Source organism: Exophiala mesophila, assembly GCF_000836275.1.
Source record: "Exophiala mesophila strain CBS 40295 unplaced genomic scaffold supercont1.1, whole genome shotgun sequence".
In the NCBI taxonomy this organism is placed as follows: Eukaryota; Fungi; Ascomycota; class Eurotiomycetes; order Chaetothyriales; family Herpotrichiellaceae; genus Exophiala; species Exophiala mesophila.
Window position 1 is genome coordinate 2,693,296 of NW_015622504.1, and position 18,358 is coordinate 2,711,653.

At 50.2% G+C, this 18,358-nt stretch overlaps 4 protein-coding genes across 6 annotated transcripts; 3 read left to right on the forward strand and 1 right to left on the reverse strand.

The window, feature by feature from the left end:
• The first annotated feature begins 1,523 nt into the window (after positions 1-1,523).
• Positions 1,524-8,838, forward strand: PV10_00853 (uncharacterized protein). Its single transcript, XM_016364977.1, has 2 exons — positions 1,524-7,314; positions 7,363-8,838. Exons 1-2 carry the CDS (start codon positions 1,828-1,830, stop codon positions 8,260-8,262), a joined length of 6,387 nt encoding a protein of 2,128 aa, XP_016228626.1. The 5' UTR covers positions 1,524-1,827; the 3' UTR covers positions 8,263-8,838.
• A 624-nt stretch (positions 8,839-9,462) lies between these two features.
• PV10_00854 (uncharacterized protein) lies at positions 9,463-10,818 on the forward strand. Its single transcript, XM_016364978.1, has 2 exons — positions 9,463-9,946; positions 10,009-10,818. Exons 1-2 carry the CDS (start codon positions 9,933-9,935, stop codon positions 10,448-10,450), a joined length of 456 nt encoding a protein of 151 aa, XP_016228627.1. The 5' UTR covers positions 9,463-9,932; the 3' UTR covers positions 10,451-10,818.
• A 704-nt stretch (positions 10,819-11,522) lies between these two features.
• On the forward strand, positions 11,523-14,428 carry PV10_00855 (uncharacterized protein). Its single transcript, XM_016364979.1, has one exon. The coding sequence runs from the start codon at positions 11,995-11,997 to the stop codon at positions 14,170-14,172; it is 2,178 nt and encodes a 725-aa protein (XP_016228628.1). The 5' UTR covers positions 11,523-11,994; the 3' UTR covers positions 14,173-14,428.
• On the reverse strand, positions 14,196-17,400 carry PV10_00856. 3 transcript variants are annotated; one of them, XM_016364980.1, is made up of 3 exons: positions 17,163-17,400; positions 16,848-16,901; positions 14,196-16,718 (listed from the first exon to the last, which is right to left on the reverse strand). In XM_016364980.1, the coding sequence occupies exons 1-3, from the start codon at positions 17,235-17,237 to the stop codon at positions 14,649-14,651; spliced, it is 2,199 nt and encodes a 732-aa protein (XP_016228629.1). In that variant the 5' UTR covers positions 17,238-17,400; the 3' UTR covers positions 14,196-14,648. The 3 variants fall into 3 exon arrangements, with proteins under 3 accessions (XP_016228629.1, XP_016228631.1, XP_016228630.1); XM_016364982.1 differs by having other exon boundaries at positions 16,963-17,163; XM_016364981.1 differs by having other exon boundaries at positions 16,848-17,400.
• Between the last annotated feature and the right edge of the window lie 958 nt (positions 17,401-18,358).

Here is an 18,358-nt window from a genome sequence, read left to right on the forward strand (position 1 = left end):
GCAAGGGTCACTGCACGGGGCTGGAATCCAAGATGGCAATGAGATAATACCTGATTGTGCCTTGATAACGAGCAAGTTCGGGTTTATTGACTTGGAAAGGGGGGGGGGATCATGATCGCACAAACAAGGACACACGAGAAGCCGTCCAGTGATTGAACATCATTGTGGCGCAAAGGGACTTGCCGTGGACATAGATGAGCTTTTGGCCAATCGATTTTAGTTGTGCCACGCAAACATCATTGAAAGCTGAGGTAAATGGGACGGACGTCCATTCCGGGATAGAAATGACCCAGTTGGAAGAGATGATCGGTGGAGAAGATTGGGTTGGAGGTCATGCTTGTATCAATTGCAAAGCAGGACCCGAGTCTCTGCCACGCGGAGACAACGGCTTAAGAAAAGTGAGAATATCTTGTTGTAGGGGGTTTGAGAAGCGAGGATGAGAGAGCATAGCGTCATTGTCATTAGGATGATCACTCACTGTGAGGCGATCACTGTTCGCCCGGAGCGAGGCTCCGGGCATGATCTTCTAGGCTTGGTTGAGAGACCTGGTTACAGCATTATGTATTATTTATTCTTGGATGCGGTTGAACATATGGTACTGACTTGAATGATGAAATTAGACATATCGAGATCCACGTCTGCATGGTCAATAGTCTCGTGTATGTCATTGGGGTTGATGAATGAGGTAAGACGAGAATGGACGTGCTGGTCTTATGCAAAATCGACTCGAGGCCTACTCTCAGAAGTGTTGTAGAACAAAACCATCACCCAGGCGTGCGGCGTGCCTACCAAATGTCTTCTGCTACCTTCCGTTATCTCATGGGCCTCGTCATTGTCACAATCACGTGCACATTCATAACTGGGGGCCCAGGATGCATAAGCCGTGGACTTTGGGGGCATACGGTTGGAGGGAGTCGGCGGAATACTAAGTACCTAGGTCAGGTACCTAATGGCTGCAGGGAGGCTGTAAGCAGATCCACCCTACGACCGTCGTCATCCAGGCACCACAGGGCACAGACAGGCAGATAGACAGTCATCAGGTCGAGCGACTCAACGACATGCACGTGTCCAAGCGGGTGAACGTTCTATTAAGCAAATCATTATTCCATTCATGGACCCAAGGATTCCTTTCTGCAGAGATTCCTATCCTCAACAATCTAAATATCTACTAGGTATTCGTTGTAGGAGTCTAATATTGGCATAATTGGGCAGTTAAGTCATAAGGTACCAGTATCTACGGTATCTACCTGTAGGTAAGGTAACCAGCAGTGCCACCACCTAACTGGTACCATATAGGTAGGTAGTATCAGTCCAGACTCGGCACCGAGTCATGCCCCAAAAGCTTCCCCCAGAGGCCAAACGCCTGAGTTCGCAGCACCTCCGGCCCCCATTCTGCTTGATCCTGCATTTGCAGGGACACGCGTCCAATCAGCTGAAATGTTTCAGTTTCCCAAACGAGTCCCCAACGAGGAAAGGCTTCAAAGTCCCTCCTTGTCTCCAACGTATCTTTCATTATGCGACTGCGTCCAACTAAGCCTCGCACTGCCTCAATAATAGTCTCGAGCCATTCTGTCCAACCAACCTTTTCGTCCGTTGATCCTGTATACAATTCATCTTTTCTATTTTGCTGTTGTTCAGCGTGACCCGCCTTTCGTTTCAGTCGCATCCGACGTCGCCGCTTGCCATTGCCCTTCCCTCCGAAGCCCTCAAATCGTTCCATCGATCCTGCGCTCGACACATTGCAGATTTCCTGCGATTCTCTTCTGCGCAATGTTATGATAGTCACTGTCGCCTCCTCTCTCCCCGGAGAGCCGCTTTTGTGGTCAGATGTCTTCAGAGAACAGGACACCGCCTCGGGGCACGACTCCCCAGTCCATTCCGTTAAGGACTCTCTCCAGGACTCCTGACGGGGCCTCACCACCGCCCTCCGACGATCCCAACCCACCCAGCAGCATTCTAGGTCATTTTCAACGTCACAGTCGGACAAGATCGCTTCTCACCGGCCGCAATGCCCCTAGCTACGCGAGACTGGACGAAGAATCGCCTACAAGAGCTGGCTTGTCATATCGGAACCACCCTGCTCCTTCGAGCCAGGAGGGGGTCTCACCGATTGAGGACATTGACGGATTCGCAGCCGCCACGGTCGGCCTGGATTTTGCCCATCCATTCACTCCTGCTGCAGGCACCGGCGTCAGCAGACCTACAATAATCACAACCCCCGCCGAAAGGGACCTTCCAGAATCCGATCATTTGTTCTCCCCGCCAGATAACGACACCACCCCTTTGACCGAGTCTCGTTCCTTCTCCTCTTCCCTGAAACCGACCGACTCACTTGCGCCTGGGAGAGCGAGCAGGGACAGTAGATCCAGCGGACATTCAAGTCTACAATTTGCTGATGGCTCTCCAAGGCTTTCACGAGGCCGTGGCTCTCACCTGGGTGATGATCTTCACACCCTTGACACGGGCATGGGAGTGCGCCGCAAACTCAGCAGTGCCAGTGGTATCCTCCGCATGTCATCAAGCCAGGACGACCGCGAGTCTCGCTCACGCTCTCTATCACCCTCTCCCTCCCCAATGGCGAGAGCCAATTCCATCCTGCGGGGAATCTCGCAGCGTGTCGTCAATCTGAGTAACGATACGGACATGGTGGACCAGACTGTCCGGCGCAAACCCTCTATCAAGGAGGCCAGAAGACCTAGCGTATCCGCACAGACGACCGACAACCCTGACGTCGAAGACGCGCCTGCTACTCCAACTCCTCTGGAGAAGATACCTTCAGTCTCCGAGGTACCAGCCATTTCTCCACCGCCCATGCCCATTCATTATCCCAATCCTTTGCTCGGCAGAACATGGGGCGTCTTCGGCCCAGAGAACCCTCTGCGAAAGTGGCTGTGTGAAGTCCTAGTTCATCCATTGACCGAGCCCTTCATTTTGGCTCTCATCGTCGCTCAAACCGTTCTTCTTACTGTCCATGCTTCCTCCGATGCCACCTATCTCGAGACAAGGACACGAGCTTGGGGTTCCACCGGCTATGATTACGCCATGTTGGCCTTATTCAGCATTTACACATTGGAGCTCATTGCCCGTACCATTGTTTCGGGATTTATTTCCAACCCTCGTCAACTGAGCACCATTAATCGCTCCATAGGTCTCAAGAAAGCACTTTTGCTTAAAGCCGAATCGCTTTTTGCTTCCGCCCGTGAGCGTCAACAACAACAACATAAACCTAATGCCGACGACGACGACGACGACGACGTCCCCATTAACCCTTCGATTGTCAGGACCCTAACCGGTCTCCCTGTACCAGGCGGTCCTGGTCATGGGAAGCAGCAGCAGCGTATTCGTCTAGCCCGGCGTGCTTTCCTGAGGCACTCTTTTAACCGTCTGGATTTTCTCGCTGTCGTCTCGTACTGGATATCCTTGTCCATGCAGCTCGGACGCGTCGAAGTAACCAATCACGTCTATGTTTTCAACATGTTGAGCTGCCTCCGTATTTTGCGACTCTTGGGCTTGACTGCTGGTACTTCGATAATTCTCCGCAGTCTCAAGAGGGCGGCACCTCTACTGGTACATGTCGCATTTCTGATCGGGTTCTTCTGGTTGATTTTCGGCATTGTCGGTGTTCAGAGTTTCAAATCAAGCCTCCGGCGTACTTGTGTCTGGGTCGGAGATGATGGATCAGGACAGAACTATACTCTCAACATTGCTCCAGAGAATATCCAATTCTGCGGCGGCTATCTCAACGCAGTCACTGGAGCCCAGATGCCCTGGCTAACGTTTGATGGACGAAATGGCACAAAAACTCCCAAGGGTTACCTTTGCCCTCAAAATTCACTGTGCGTTGAAAGTGGAGATGGTCCATACAACGGCACTGTCAGCTACGACAATATTCTCCAGTCTTTAGAACTTGTCTTTGTCATCATCAGCTCCAACACGTTTTCGGATCTCATGTACTATCTCACAGATTCCGACTATCTTGCCTCTGCACTGTTCTTCGCCATTGGAATTGTGGTGCTAAGCATGTGGCTGGTCAATTTACTAGTTGCTGTCATCACCTCATCTTTCCAGATTATTCGTGAGGAAAGCAGGCAGAGCGCCTTCACGCCAGAAAACATTGATGAGCCTGTCATCGAAGAGGACACCAAAGGGAAAAGAAGCCAACTGAAGCGTTGGTTTGACAAAACACGTCTTTTCTGGGTCTGTATCATTGCTTATTCGCTCATTGTCCAGAGCTTGCGAAGTGCAAAGATGGGCGAGGACGGAATGCGTTTTATCATGAACTCGGAAACCGTCGTAACGTTCCTATTGTTGTTTGAAATCATCTTACGCTTTGCCTGCGACTGGAGACGATTCTTCAAGAGCAAAACCAACAACTTCGACTTGTTTCTCGCCGTCGTCACATCGATCATGCAGATCCCAGCAATCCGGAACTCTGGCCAGCCTTATGCCTGGCTGACGGCTTTTCAGATTGCTCGGATTTATCGCATCGTCATTGCCATTCGAGTCACGCGAGAGCTCGTCATGACTGTTTTCCGAAATATCGGCGGTTTACTCAACCTCATTCTCTTCGTCTTTCTTTTCACTTTCCTGGCCGCTATTTTGGCATCACAACTCTTCCGAGGCGATTTTCCGGCAGAAGATGCTGCCGGTGACACCATAGATGTCACGTTTTTCAACATCTGGAACTCGTTCATCGGCATGTATATTGTTTTCTCCAGCGAGAATTGGACATCAATGATGTACAACGCCACCGAGTTCAATTTGATTTGGAACACCGCCTGGCTGAGTGCCATTTTTTTTATCTTGTGGTTCATTGTCTCCAATTTGATCGTTCTCAATATGTTTATTGCGGTCATTCAGGAAAGTTTTGATGTCTCTGAAGATGAAAAACGACTTCAACAGGTGAAAGCCTTTCTGAAGCAGAAAGAGGTCAGTAGCTCGACCACGGGAAACCTCTCCTTGACGGCAGTCTTCAAACTAGGACGCGACTCAGAACGACAGCGCGAAGCGCTCGAGTACGGCTCCTCGACGGTTGAGCAGCTGCTGCGAGAAGCGGTAGTCAAGGATTTTTTGGATGAGCAACAAGAAGGCATTTCTCGTCGTCCAACGTCGATGCACATTCCACAACCTGCCAATGTCAACCCAGGCTTGTTGTCCAAGTATTGGGGCAAGATCTCAGGTCTCAACTCCCACAAAGACCCCAACCCGTTTTACTCCAATGCGTCTGTCGGGCGCGCCAATGAAGAGTTTGACCCCCGGGCTGTTGCTCAACGCGTTGTCAGCACTGCCGAAAACCGACGCAAAGCACAGCGGCAGTACTTGCAAAGGCATCCAAAGTACAATGTCTCCCTGTTCATATTCAAGCCTGACAATCCGATCCGAAAGATGTGCCAATATGTGGTTGGGCCAGGGAGAGGAAGCGAACGAGTTGAGGGCCCGTCTCCATATCGCCCAGCTTGGTATGCCTTCTCGGCCTTCACTTATGCAGCTATCGTGGCCATGGTTATACTTGCATGTATCGCTACTCCGCTATATCAAAGAGATTTCTACTTGACCCATACTCGCAGCATCAGCAACTGGTTCATTTGGACAGACATGGCGTTTGCAGTCTTTTTCACGATCGAGGCCCTAATCAAGACAATTGCTGATGGCCTGTTCTTCACTCCACATGCATATTTTCGGAGCGTTTGGGGAATCATCGATGCGGTGGTGCTCATCACACTCTGGATCAATGTTTTGACCGCACTGTACAGGGATGATGGGGTGTCTCGTGCGGTGGGTGCCTTCAAAGCGTTGCGAGCTTTACGCTTGCTGAACATCAGCAACACGGCGCGAGATACGTTCTACTCGGTCATCGTGGTTGGCGGGTACAAGGTCCTCGCTGCAGCGTTCGTCTCAATGAGCTTGCTGATTCCATTTGCCATCTTGGGCCTGAATCTGTTCAACGGGAAATTGCAACGATGCAACGACGGTGATTTCTCGGGACTACTTACCAACTGTGTCGGAGAGTTCAATTCGACTCCGTTCAACTGGCCGATGCTTGCGCCACGCCATGTCTCCAACGACTATTTCAGCTTCGACAATTTTGGTGACTCCCTCTTCATCCTGTTCCAGATAGCTTCACAGGAAGGATGGACGGGGGTGATGTCCGCAGGGATGAGCATCACAGGTCTCGGGCTACAACCTGAGTCGTTCTCCTCTCAGGGCAATGCCGTCTATTTCATCATCTTCAACCTGCTTGGCGCAGTCTTTGTCCTGACCTTGTTCATCTCGGTCTTTATGCGGAACTATACGGAACAGACAGGTGTGGCTTTCTTGACAGCCGAGCAGCGATCCTGGTTGGAATTAAGAAAGCTTCTCAAGCAGATTTCGCCTTCGAAACGTTCGTTTTCCGACCAAGATAAGTCTTGGAGGAAGTGGTGCTACGACCGATCAATCAAGAAGAAGGGCAAGTGGCAACGTTTCATCACTGGGGTGCTATTATTGCATCTGGTGTTGCTCATCGTTGACTTTTACCCTGAGCCAAGATGGTGGCGAAGCCTACGAGAGTACCTCTTTCTCCTGTTCACCCTGATCCTGATGTGCAATATTGTGATCAGGATCTTTGGACTTTCGTGGGAACGTTTTCGGCGGCGGTCCTGGGATCTTTATTCTGTTGGTGCGGTGTTTGGAATTTTTGTGACTTCGATCTTGACTCTGGCAAACGTTCGCAACGGAACATTGGCACAGATCCACAAACTGTTCTTAGTGTCGATTGTATTTCTCCTCATCCCACGCAACAATCAACTGGATCAATTATTCAAAACGGCAGCTGCGTCATTACCGCTCATTACGAACCTTTTGGCGACATGGTTTGTCCTATTTCTGGTGTACGCAATTGCATTCACGCAAGCTTTCAGCCTCACCAGGTTTGGAGACAACGAGAACAACAATGTCAATTTCCGAACGGTACCCAAAGCACTGATTCTTCTGTTTCGATGCAGTATTGGTGAGGGATGGAACGAAATTATGGAGGATTACGCGAGCATTGAGCCTCCATTCTGCATTCGTGGAGATAGCTTCTTCGAGAGCGACTGTGGAAGTTCGGCGTGGGCACGAGCATTGTTTATATCTTGGAACATTATCAGCATGTACATTTTTGTTTCGCTGTTCGTGTCGATGATATTTGAGAGCTTTTCATATGTATACCAGCAGAGCAGCGGCATGTCAGTGGTGAGTCGGGACGAAATTCGGCGTTTCAAGCAAGCTTGGGCAGAATTTGATCCCGAGGGGACTGGATTTATTTCCAAGCAGCAGTTCCCGCGATTTTTAGGGGTGAGTTTTACGGTACGGTGGTCCACTTGACTGAGCTGACATGAATAGGAACTCTCTGGCGTATTCTCGATGCAGATTTATAACGGTGATTTCACTGTTGGAAGTATCAAAGAAGATTGCATGGTTCAGCCGGGCGACCCGCCGAAGCCGAGCAATCGTATCGTGGATGGGATCGATCTCGACAAGTTGGAGGAGCGTGTCAACCAGATACCGGTGCAGGAAATTCGACAACGACGCGAACGCATGGAAGTCTTTTATCAGGAAGTGCTGTTGACCGCGGAGAAAGATCGAGGAATTCCGTTTACCGCGATGCTGTTCCTCTTGACGCATTACAACGTGATTGTGGACTCACGAAGTCTACGGCTGGAGGAATTCCTGCGTCGACGGGCACGTCTACAAAGAGTACACGAAACCATCCGGCGGAACACAGTGGTGGGCTTTTTCGACACGCTTCACTGGTCGCAAAAGTTCCGAGCTGTTATGAGGTATCGACGCAATTCGCGGCTTGGGGCGCCACCAATGATCCCAGTGCCTGAGATATTCATCGAGGACCCCGATGATGCTGGGTATGAAGGAGGTGGAACGGAGCCTCGTGATTTTACATCATCGACGCCTTCTTACACGCCACGAAAGCCGTCACCGAACCTGCCACCGATAGATACGTCGTTCCAGCACGGGGATCCAATGAGGAGTCCTAGCTCGCTTGCCTACCCTGATTCGCCATTGTCGAGTCCTCTGCGAGCGGCCCGGTTGGCCTCGGTGGACACATCGTACTCGGGGGCGAACAGAATGTCGCCGACGACACCAACACTGGCCCACAGCAGACATGGCAGCACTGCAAGTGAAACAGCAGAGCAAGGGGTATTGGAAAGTTTTGACAGTTCGGCTTGGGGGGCCAGTCTGCGGCGGAGCTTTACGACCAGGAGACCGAGTCGAGATAGTGGGTGATTTTACGAGACACGAGACGAAGACGATGTGAGATTTTGCTTTGTTGATAGTAGAGGTGATGACTAGGTGGATTACCAAATGAGGGCATAGCGACGGCGCACTGATCGACACTACGGGATCTACGAGTATGGAGTGAAGTGAATGATTTGGACTGGTTGAAGATTTGGCTTTGGCCACAAGTGGCACGGGCGTATGTGATAGACCAGGGAGTTGGCGATCCTGTATTTCGACGAGCGAAGATTTGGCTTGGTATGACCAACAGGAGATGAATCGAGCTAGCGAGGCCGATCATTTCGTAGAATGTTTAACTTCTTATACCGAGGAATGCAATGGAACGCCATGTAAGGTGGTTGCGGAGGCGGAGTCAAAGGAACCCCCTTGCACGCAGTTTATGACTACGGAGTATGTATGAAGGCGAGAGGCTGTGTATCAGGCGATGTTTGAATCAGAGACCTTTTGATGTGAAGCGTAGGTCGAACACAACGAGCTTCAGCAACAGACGCAAATGGTGAGACATGAAGCAGAAGCTCCGTGGGGTGAGATCTGTAGAGTCCGAGGGTGATCAGGGTCCGTTTTGCAATCAATTGGCGTGATACTTTTAGAGCACGTGAGACGAGGACGGGAGGAAGCAATCCAGGCCCCAGGGTACTACTGGGACAAGACGGAGATGAAGTGAGAATCGAGATTATTTGTTGACCAAGTCTTGAAACGCAGAGTTTGTTACGTTGGACACAAAGGGGGAGACAAGACGAGACGAAGATCAGAAGCCCTTGTGCATGACATACAAACAAGTGACGAACATCAGCCTTTGGTTACGCGGTTGTTTCAGGCTATGGAGAGAAGTGGAGTGGAAGATTGTGGGAGAGGATGAAGCCTAAGTGAACGCGGTTTATGGCACCTCGCGCCCCTAATATAGCCAATGCAGCCTTGTAGTGGTCCTCAACTCTGGGCATATGAGACCCCTAGAATTCTACTCTGTACACAGCAAGACGTCTGCAGGGGCACCAGAGCCCTTGTAAGAGTGGAACCCCCCGGCGGGCCAAGTTGTCGCGTCAATGTCCAGGGCCGCAAGATAGTCGCGTTTGGCAGTGAGCTTATTTTGTCACAACCTGGGCCGTCGCTCTGGTTCCTCTCCACTACCGAAGCATGGACGTTTTAACTGCCTTCCATGGTGCACAGTCCTGTACACCAAACGGCCAACACGCTCTGACTTGAGGCATACTGGGGTCTGGTTTCCCAGACCTCGAGCGGAGCTATTGCGGTCGCAGCTGCAACAAACCCGGTAACTCCTGCCCTTGCTCGTCATGGTGGCGCCATGAAGACGCCATGAAATACATATCTACCTGATCCCGAGACAGCTTTGACACTTTCTTCTCTTGTGCTTGTGGACGGACACATGTCTCACTGACCTCAGGGCGGTCTCCTTTCACTACTCGGTACTGTTGATTTGTGCTTTTACTGTTCTGCTGCGTTGGTGGATTTTGGCTATCGTTCATTTTACACCTGATTCCCTTAGTAACGAACGTGCTCTTTGCTTGCAACGGTGCACCTTGGGACACAGTCCACTCTTTTTTCCTACGCTACCTCTTCTTTGCCGGCAAGGTCGAGGTTGTCCAGTCACTCGTTTGAATAAACACGACTTGACCCGAGTCTGACGATAAATCCCCATCATGGCCGTCACACAGTAGGTCTTTCTGGTCCATCATCATCCACAGTTGATCTTTGCTAAGAATCTTACCGAAACAGCTTTCGATCTCACTCTGCTTCAGGAGTTCGATTGTCCTTGCAGACTATCTTTAGCCACAACCCTCTTCAGCGATCCTCCAAGCAACGAAAACTCATGGCTACCACTCCATCATCGTTCAATTCCTCCCCGGCCTCCAGTTTCAGCAGCTTCACAGGAAAGAGCCGAGAGGCCGACGGTGCCTCGCAGAGCACCTACACCTCTACATATACCAAACCTCGCAACCTTGTACGCAGACAACCTTCGGCCATTGACCTGGCGTTGGAGGAAGAACAGTCGGCAGACCATGTCGAGCTCATCGGACTAGGACTGCTAGAGCCCCGTCCACGGGCCAATACTGGCTCTTCCACGTCGAGCCAATGCTCTATGATGGAATTCATCGCCGAGAGCATGCAGTCTCCCACTGTGTTGGATGGAATATTTGAGGTCATGGAAAGAGCTTAGAATGTTGAGAGCCATGGAACGAGCAACGGGCCCTTTGACATTTCAAAGAGCAGAATCAGAGCGTGGCAGCCTATTGGAAATAGGCGAGACGACATTACGAGAAATTCATGAGTTATGGTGGGATGGTTCCAGCCATGACGACACTTTCATATGCGGTCTATTCGGCCGTTTGGACTTTGGAGGAGACGGAGCGAACTGATGAATATACAATTTTAATACCGGGGAATGTTTTAGGGCAGTTGGGATGGAAGGATCGGACTGGGACAGGTCAAGAATACGAATCCATGAATACCGTAAATAGGCACGTAAGATGATAAAGGACGTTGATCCCAAGCGATCAAGTATGATCTACTGTAGATGTTGTGACATGCCCTGCCGTTCCTGGCTCAAGGCGGTGGTGATATCCCTCAGTACGGAGTAGTCATCAATCCTTGGTTCATGTCGCGCATGACATTGCAGGGCACGCAGGGGTCTCGGTTGTGAAACTCTGATTACGAAGTACGGAGTAGTCCAAGGGACTCCAGAATCTTATGTCTCGCTGCTTTTGAGGTGTGATGGAACCATCATTGGCGGGGAAGAGGAATAGGAATGATGAGTTCTACATCGCATCGGTGAGTATACGGTGGCCATACGAAGCATACGTACGAGTGAAGGACAGAGATGATGACAGGAAGAACAATCACGCCCTACGCATACGCATACGGAACTTGGAAGACGTCTGGACTCTGTACGACTGTCGTTTTAAGCCAAAGGTGTCTGGAACCCTGGGAATCTGGGATTCTAAGCATGTAATTGGTTTCCAGGCACGGTCCAGGCACCGTCTCTCTCTTCAAGCCTCGGTTTCTAACTCGCGACTACGGCGAGGGAAATCCTTTCTTGGCCTGGATTTGAGATTTCTGATTTCTGATTACTGATCGAACTTTCTCCCATCGCCCACATCGCTTCTTCTCTCCACCGGAGCGTCAGTCTATCCGTCTCTCTGACCATTCACACCAGTTCTGTGTGACGTCTTGTTGCTCTTTTACCACTACCATATCTGGAACCTTTGTCAGCTCCTCGACCCATTAATGGTGGCCCCTCTGACTGCAACTCAATCCTTTAACTAACCAAGTACCTCATGGGCTCTGTCCAGCCTGTCCAGCCTGTCCAGCCTGAGGATCACCAAACCCCGAACAAATCCCATCCCAGTCCTCATTGGGTGACTAAGAATCCTTTCATCCCCAAGCTGGTCGTTAAAAGCAGCGCTCACTTTCCCAACCCTTTGGTATTAGAGAATCAATGTCCCACCGCCCACCGCCACCATCTTAGATGGTTCTTTTACAATACTACTGAACCTTTGGAGTTTCTTCACCAGTATGGGCAAGTAGTTGACAGTGTCTTGAGAGGTGGTTCATTAAACCAGGTTAAAGGACCCAGCCTCGTCAAAGTCCAACTCACTCGTCAGTCGCCGTCTTCAACCTGGCTACACACGCCTAATTGGCTACTCTCCATATCAACTTGGTTTAATAATCACCTTTCCGAGTTACGCTCACAGCTTCTCAATCATGACCGAAGTCATGCCTACCCCTCCCGCAGAATACCACTACGGTGAGCACACCTGGGACTCTCTTCGCGCCATCCTCGAGGATCCTGCAGAGCTACTTGCCACTTCGAGCAATGTTTCCAAAGAGCCTCACCACACCGGAGTCATGGACATACTCTCCGCTTCCCGATACCCTCATGGCCTCATGCACCCTTATGAGAGTTCTCCAGAGATGCCTGCCACCAAGCCCAGTCACAACTCGACCGACTCCCTTTATGGCGGTATCGTTGTCAATAATTCCCAAACAAAAGTCAGCAATGCCACCTCCACAAACAAACAACCCTCCCGAGCTACCAAGAAGAGATCAAGCAAACAGATGACCGCCTCGGACGACAACGACAACGACGACCAACCGGACAGCAAGAAGCACCGAGGACGACCACGACTTGATACCCACGACAAAACTGCTGCAGATCGTCGACGTACTCAGATCCGCTTAGCGCAGAGAGCCTATCGTCATCGCAAAGAAACCACCATCTCTGCATTGAAGCAGAAGGTCTTGGTTCTCCAAGCCACTGTCCACCAGATGAACAAGGCCTTTGTCGATCTTCATGACAATATCATTAGCTCCGGAGTTTTCACACCTCATCTCTCACTTGCCCGCCAACTTCATGATGCAGCGGACGATTTCAGCCTCCTCAACAGAATAACCGCCACAGACTCCGACGATGAAGACGACAAGATTCCCGGGGGGGCAGGGGCTGATTCCGGACCAGCTTCAAATTCCACCCCTGAAGATGAGTCCACAACAGTGACTGAACCCGCAAAGAAAGGCCGACGTGGACGTTCATCCAAGAAACAAACACAGTCCGCTCAGCGCCGCCCACCCCAGGAGGTGGATTCGAGTGAACCTGAGGCAGATTTGCCATTGGTATCTACTGTTGGCAGCCATGACAACATCCTCAGCGCAATATCCCAGACCAGCTTCATGGACATACCAGGCCTACCAGTGTTTCGTGATTTAATGCAATTCAACGTTCAGCTCCCAGACATCGATCCAGATGCTTCGCCATACCCCGATCTAACACCAAGTATCCCTCTCCCGCGTTCGTTAACAGCGCCGAATCAAGGAGGCTCCTACACCTACAGCTTCCAGGAAACTTCTTTCGCTCGGCGCTTACACCGTATGGCTCTCGAACGCGGTTTTCGGGGCCTGACCAACCCGACCGCCGACCCAAAATATCTCAAGAGGGCATTCCGCTTTACTTTCTGTTTTTCCAACCGCAAACGCATCGTCGCACGCTTCAATGAGATTCTCAAGCGTGGAGCCGGTGAAAGTCTCGAGAATTGGAGTGTACCATTCTTCAATATTGGAGGCGCAGGAACCCATTTCCCTCGTCAAGACGAGAAAGGAAACAACATCTATCCGCCAAACATGTTGAGTGCAGCCCAGGCCTTTGGCCCTCAACCATGGGTACAGCCCGAGACGCCGCGAACCGAAGCAAGTACTCAAGAAATGTTGGACGCCATCGGCTTTGGCGGCGAGTGGTTTGATTCGCACGACGTTGAGGAATACCTCAAGACCAAAGGTATTTACCTCGATGGACAGAGCTCATATGTTGAAGTCGATCCCTCTGTCCTCATGACCCTGAACGGTGGAACGGACACCCCATCATTTCCCAACAGCGATGTCTCGAGCTCGACACGCAGCCCTCACGACACAACTACCATTCGTACCCCATCTCCCTTCCTTCGCAATGGCTTCTCACGACCTAATCCCTCAGCCTCAGCTGATGAAGAGCCCTTATTCGGAACAGATCTAAACATCATCTTTGATGAAAATAATCATGAAGTGACAGCCACTTCCACTTCCATTTCCACCTCCGACCCATCTCTTCTCATGCCATACTCCAAGCCTACTCCTCACTTTAATAAAAATAACCTCAACGACTTTATCCCATACAACGACGCCTGGTCCAACCTTGCCGGCCTTGCCCTCGGTACCAGCCACCTCTCTGCCATAAATAGCCCATCATCCCAGGATCTGATGCTGACTCGACGACGGGGACCTTTGACATTTGACGTCGAACTCTTCCTTGAAACCATGGTGAACCAAAGTGCTTGTCTGGGTCGTGCCCCTGGCTTTAGAAAGAATGATATCGACGATGCTTTGAGGTTGAGTGTTCAAGAATCTTTTTGATTTCCTCAACAATAATACCCTCCCTGGCAATGGCAATGCTGTGCTTGAGTCTACGAGGGATCGACATGTATAACAGAGTTTTGGTTTGTTGGAATGTCTGAATGAATGCATGGATTTCAAGGGTCTGTATGTCAACACCATTGCTATCTTCATGGTCATTGTCATCCAGTGGCCCTCCTAAACATCATAGACAGAACTAATTAGCAATCAAAATCGCCTGCTGTTTCGCTCAAATGCTCAAATGAGTATTGACAATCCCAATACCTTGCTCGTTTCATGCATGTTGATTCCCTCGCTCACGGCTCACTGATCGAGAGTCCGCATGCAATCCCATCCCAATGCCGCAGAAATGAAATAAAAACATCTTTCCAATTCCCATCCAAGCTGTCGACAGTCATCACTGAAAAGAGAAAGTGACATATCTATCCACTTCCAAGTTTCCAGTCCACTCCAAGCCACATCGAAGATCCTGGAATTCATGCAGCTCCTCGTCTCCTCCTCCGTCTCTGCCTTGCTTTGGTTCCATGCGCCCATAGGATTTTCCTACAATTCTTCTCTCCACAACGACAACGCACCCCCCGTTCTGAAGGATCACCACCACCCGCACCATCACCACCAGCCATTTCCAACTCAAATTCATCCTCATCCACCGCCCCACCGGCACCCGAATAATCGATTCGAATCTCCACTCCACGTTTGATATCCTTTATAGCGAAGAAAGCCAGATAATACACTTTCTTGTCTTCCTTGTGTTTCTGAACCGTGAAACACCGTGTATTGGGATTACACGAATGATTGACAAACCGCATGGCCGATCCGAAATACGCGCCGTCAATGTGATAGTTCTTCTCCGCGGCGAACCAATCCAATGAATAAATATACGACGATTCGTTCTCGTCGGATTGATCTTCTCGACGTAACAACTCCGTTTCGGTAATGACTTCGCCGAGATATAGTTCGATGAATTGGCCTTTGACAATGTCAACGGACGAACGGACCCCAAATCCGCATTTTTTGGTTTGGAAGATTTCAAGTGGCACGGTGCGACCGCGACTGACGACGCGGTTCCAGCAGTTGGGTCCGCACGAGCAGAATTCATTGCATTCCGTAATCTCATGGTGCTTAGCCTTGGGATTTAATTCTTGCTCGATGTATTCGTCCGAGAGGACCACGATGCCGTCGCGTCGTTGGGTATACGTGCGTTTCTGCTCGTAGATTTTGTGGTCGTGTTCGTGTTGGTGTTGGTGTTTGTGGCTGACAGTTTTCTTGAAGCATTTACATGAACTTAAGCTGCATTGTCCGTTTACACAATCACAGCCGTGGTTGGTGTGCGGAGGAGCCATTTTGATGCCGGCCCGGATGATGTAGTGGTCGGTGAATTGGAATTTCCCGTGCAGTCGCGATTCGTTGAAGTCGTTGGCAAAGGTTAATGGTGGGTCGAAGTTCTCTTTGAAGCGGTCGGTGAGGATGGTGGATGCGGCGGTTGATGGTGAAATCAAGATGACCTGGCGTTTCTTATCTCGTGTCTCGGATTTGGCTGTTGAGTGAGAAATTGAACAGTGGGAGAACGATTCTGCTAGGTCACCGTTGGTGACTAGTTGTATGGATTGTGGAGGTGCTTTGGCAAGATCGTCTTTGGTTCTCTTCTTCTTAGAAGCCAATTTTCGCATTCGATCCAAGTCAGGTTCGACGCTGAATGCCTTGGAGAAGCCGGTTTGGCCAAAGCAGCGCTCCACTTCAGATAGACGTTTCTCTGCAGGCTCAGTTGACTTTTTCAGTTCGGCAAGTAACTGCTTTCTGTTCACTCGATTAGGTATGACGACCTCGACCCGGGGACTAAAGTATGCAGGTGGATACGCTGAACGTTCATGATTGAACCCTGACTGTGGTTTGCCAGAGCCAACCCCCAGAAAATGATGAGAAGAGGTCTGTGGTTTTGATGATGGCGGATATCTCGAGGGCGTAGGTGGCTTATGTCCAGAGCCCACTCGGATAGGAACTTCCACCGATATCAGACGCTGTCTGGAATTTGGTGATAAAAGTTGGTCCGGTTGCTGCGAGGAGCCCTTGGTGTCCCTTGTTGGTGTATCACGTGATGACATATCGACGGCATGGTTGGAATTTTTGGTCAGAGGTCGTGACTTGACGGCTGCGGAGGGCTTGGGCTTGCTAGGGGCCTTGCCTTGGAACTGTTGTAGCAAGTCTGTGGCTTGAGAGTCAAGCTCACTTTCTGACTCACTATCAGGAGTGGCAGACGGCGAGGTTGCGGGCTCATCGCCATACAATCGGATGAGGCCATTTCCATTTAGACGACCAGACGGGTACGAAATCGGTGATAATGTCTTGAAGACTGAATTAATGGCTTTACCATTGGTGAAGAGTGAAGGATTCGGAGTCGATGGTGCAACTGGGTTGGATATTGGTGTGCGCTGGGGGGGAGAGCCGCGAGAGTGATCACGTGACGTCGATGGACCTGGAGTTGCACTGTTTCTGACAGACCTCGATGCAGGTTGATGTCGTTTTGAGGGTGGAATCGGGAAATTATTCTGGAGAAGATTAGTACATGGTTGACAGAGAAGGTCAGTTTGAGGGTCGACAAGTGGACGGGTATTTCTATAAAAGATGCTGCGTGTTCGGGCCACTTGCTTTTAGGGTTCGAGGAGGACAACACTCACAGCGTCTGCTTCGTCATCATCAGATATCTCGATAATATTGGTCGATGATCTGGGCTGATGAATTGTCAGTGCTTTTGTCGAATAACGCATTCCTTTCCAGCATGATTGAACAGACACTATTGGGGCCAATCGAAGTTGAGGTCATTGTTAGGATTTGGGACTCTGGTCGCGTTCACCCGTCGCGTGGCGGTGGCTTCTTAGCTTGCCGCCAACACCGCGCATAGATCGACAACCAGATCATAAATTCAAAATGTGTTATGGGACCTTGATAGTATCCATTGTACTGTTTAGAATGTTTAACTTGTTCTGACTTACCACAGTTGATGCGTTATAATCCGGTTTCCTCTTCAACTCGAGAGACAGTGGAACCGCCGACGCGGAGGGTGCCATCTGGCAGGGAAGCGGCTCCACAGCCAGCGACCCGGCGATTCGGTAGAATTTTCACTAATAAACCATCTGAACCCGAAGAGGCTTTAAAAGAGAGTTAGTCGCCTTGAATTCGAGCTGATCTAGAACTGCGTTGGAAAGTTAGAGGATGGTGGTGGGAATAAAGGTGGTGTTTTAGAGATCGAGAGAATTCTAGGAAATTGTTGCTAAAGGAGGATCTGGTTATGCCGGACCATCCACGCCAAGACTTGGGCTATTTACATAGCATGATTATGTAATATTCACATCTTTCCCCTTATTCAAATGTTTTAACCTAGAAATTCAGATTTCTAAGGTATAATATGTCTTTATAGGAAAGAAAATAGGTTAGTAATAAAGTGAAAGTGGTTAATTGTAGAGAGTAGGTTAGTTATAGATTATAGGGGTCAGTGGTTCAATTTCCCGTCAAACATACATTGTAACAAGTCTAACACACGAGTTTCGATGTTTACAAATGGCTGTGAACATGTTCTCCGTGCTTCAGGGTTCCATCGACTCAATGCACCGGACTTTGGTGTCCATGTCGCCCTCCATTAAGATCGGTCATCGGTCAACACTTCAGGACTCCAGAGGCTGAACGCACCGAACGTCGATGCCCGTGGTCGCCCTTCATCAAGATCGGTCGACACGTGGTTCGTGCAGAAGGCCCGAGGCCCGTCAGTGTGAGTCGTTGTTAGGTCTGAAAACAGGCGGTGACACCGCCCCATGGACAGGTGAGTGCTCCCTAGAACCAGGGCCGACAGGGGCGACTTGAGGGTCCAGGCACTGTGCTTCCCCGCACGCGCTGAGGCGACATAAAGGCTTTATGATAGCCCGAGGGGGCCGAGGGGCCCTTTGCCTGACGACTGGCGTCCAGCCGTGCCTTCCCCCAAAGAGTGCCTTAGAATGACGATCAGAGCGAACATCGTTCTGCACATCAAATGTGAACTTATTCTTTGTGCTAACTTTGAACATTAAAGTACCTAGTACTAGATAGTAGGTAGTAGTCTCCATTAGCTTAGAATACCTAGCTTACAGCTCATCCGCATGCTCTTATTGCTCTATAACTTAAATTTCTTGATTACATAAGCAGTCCTACCAGTGCC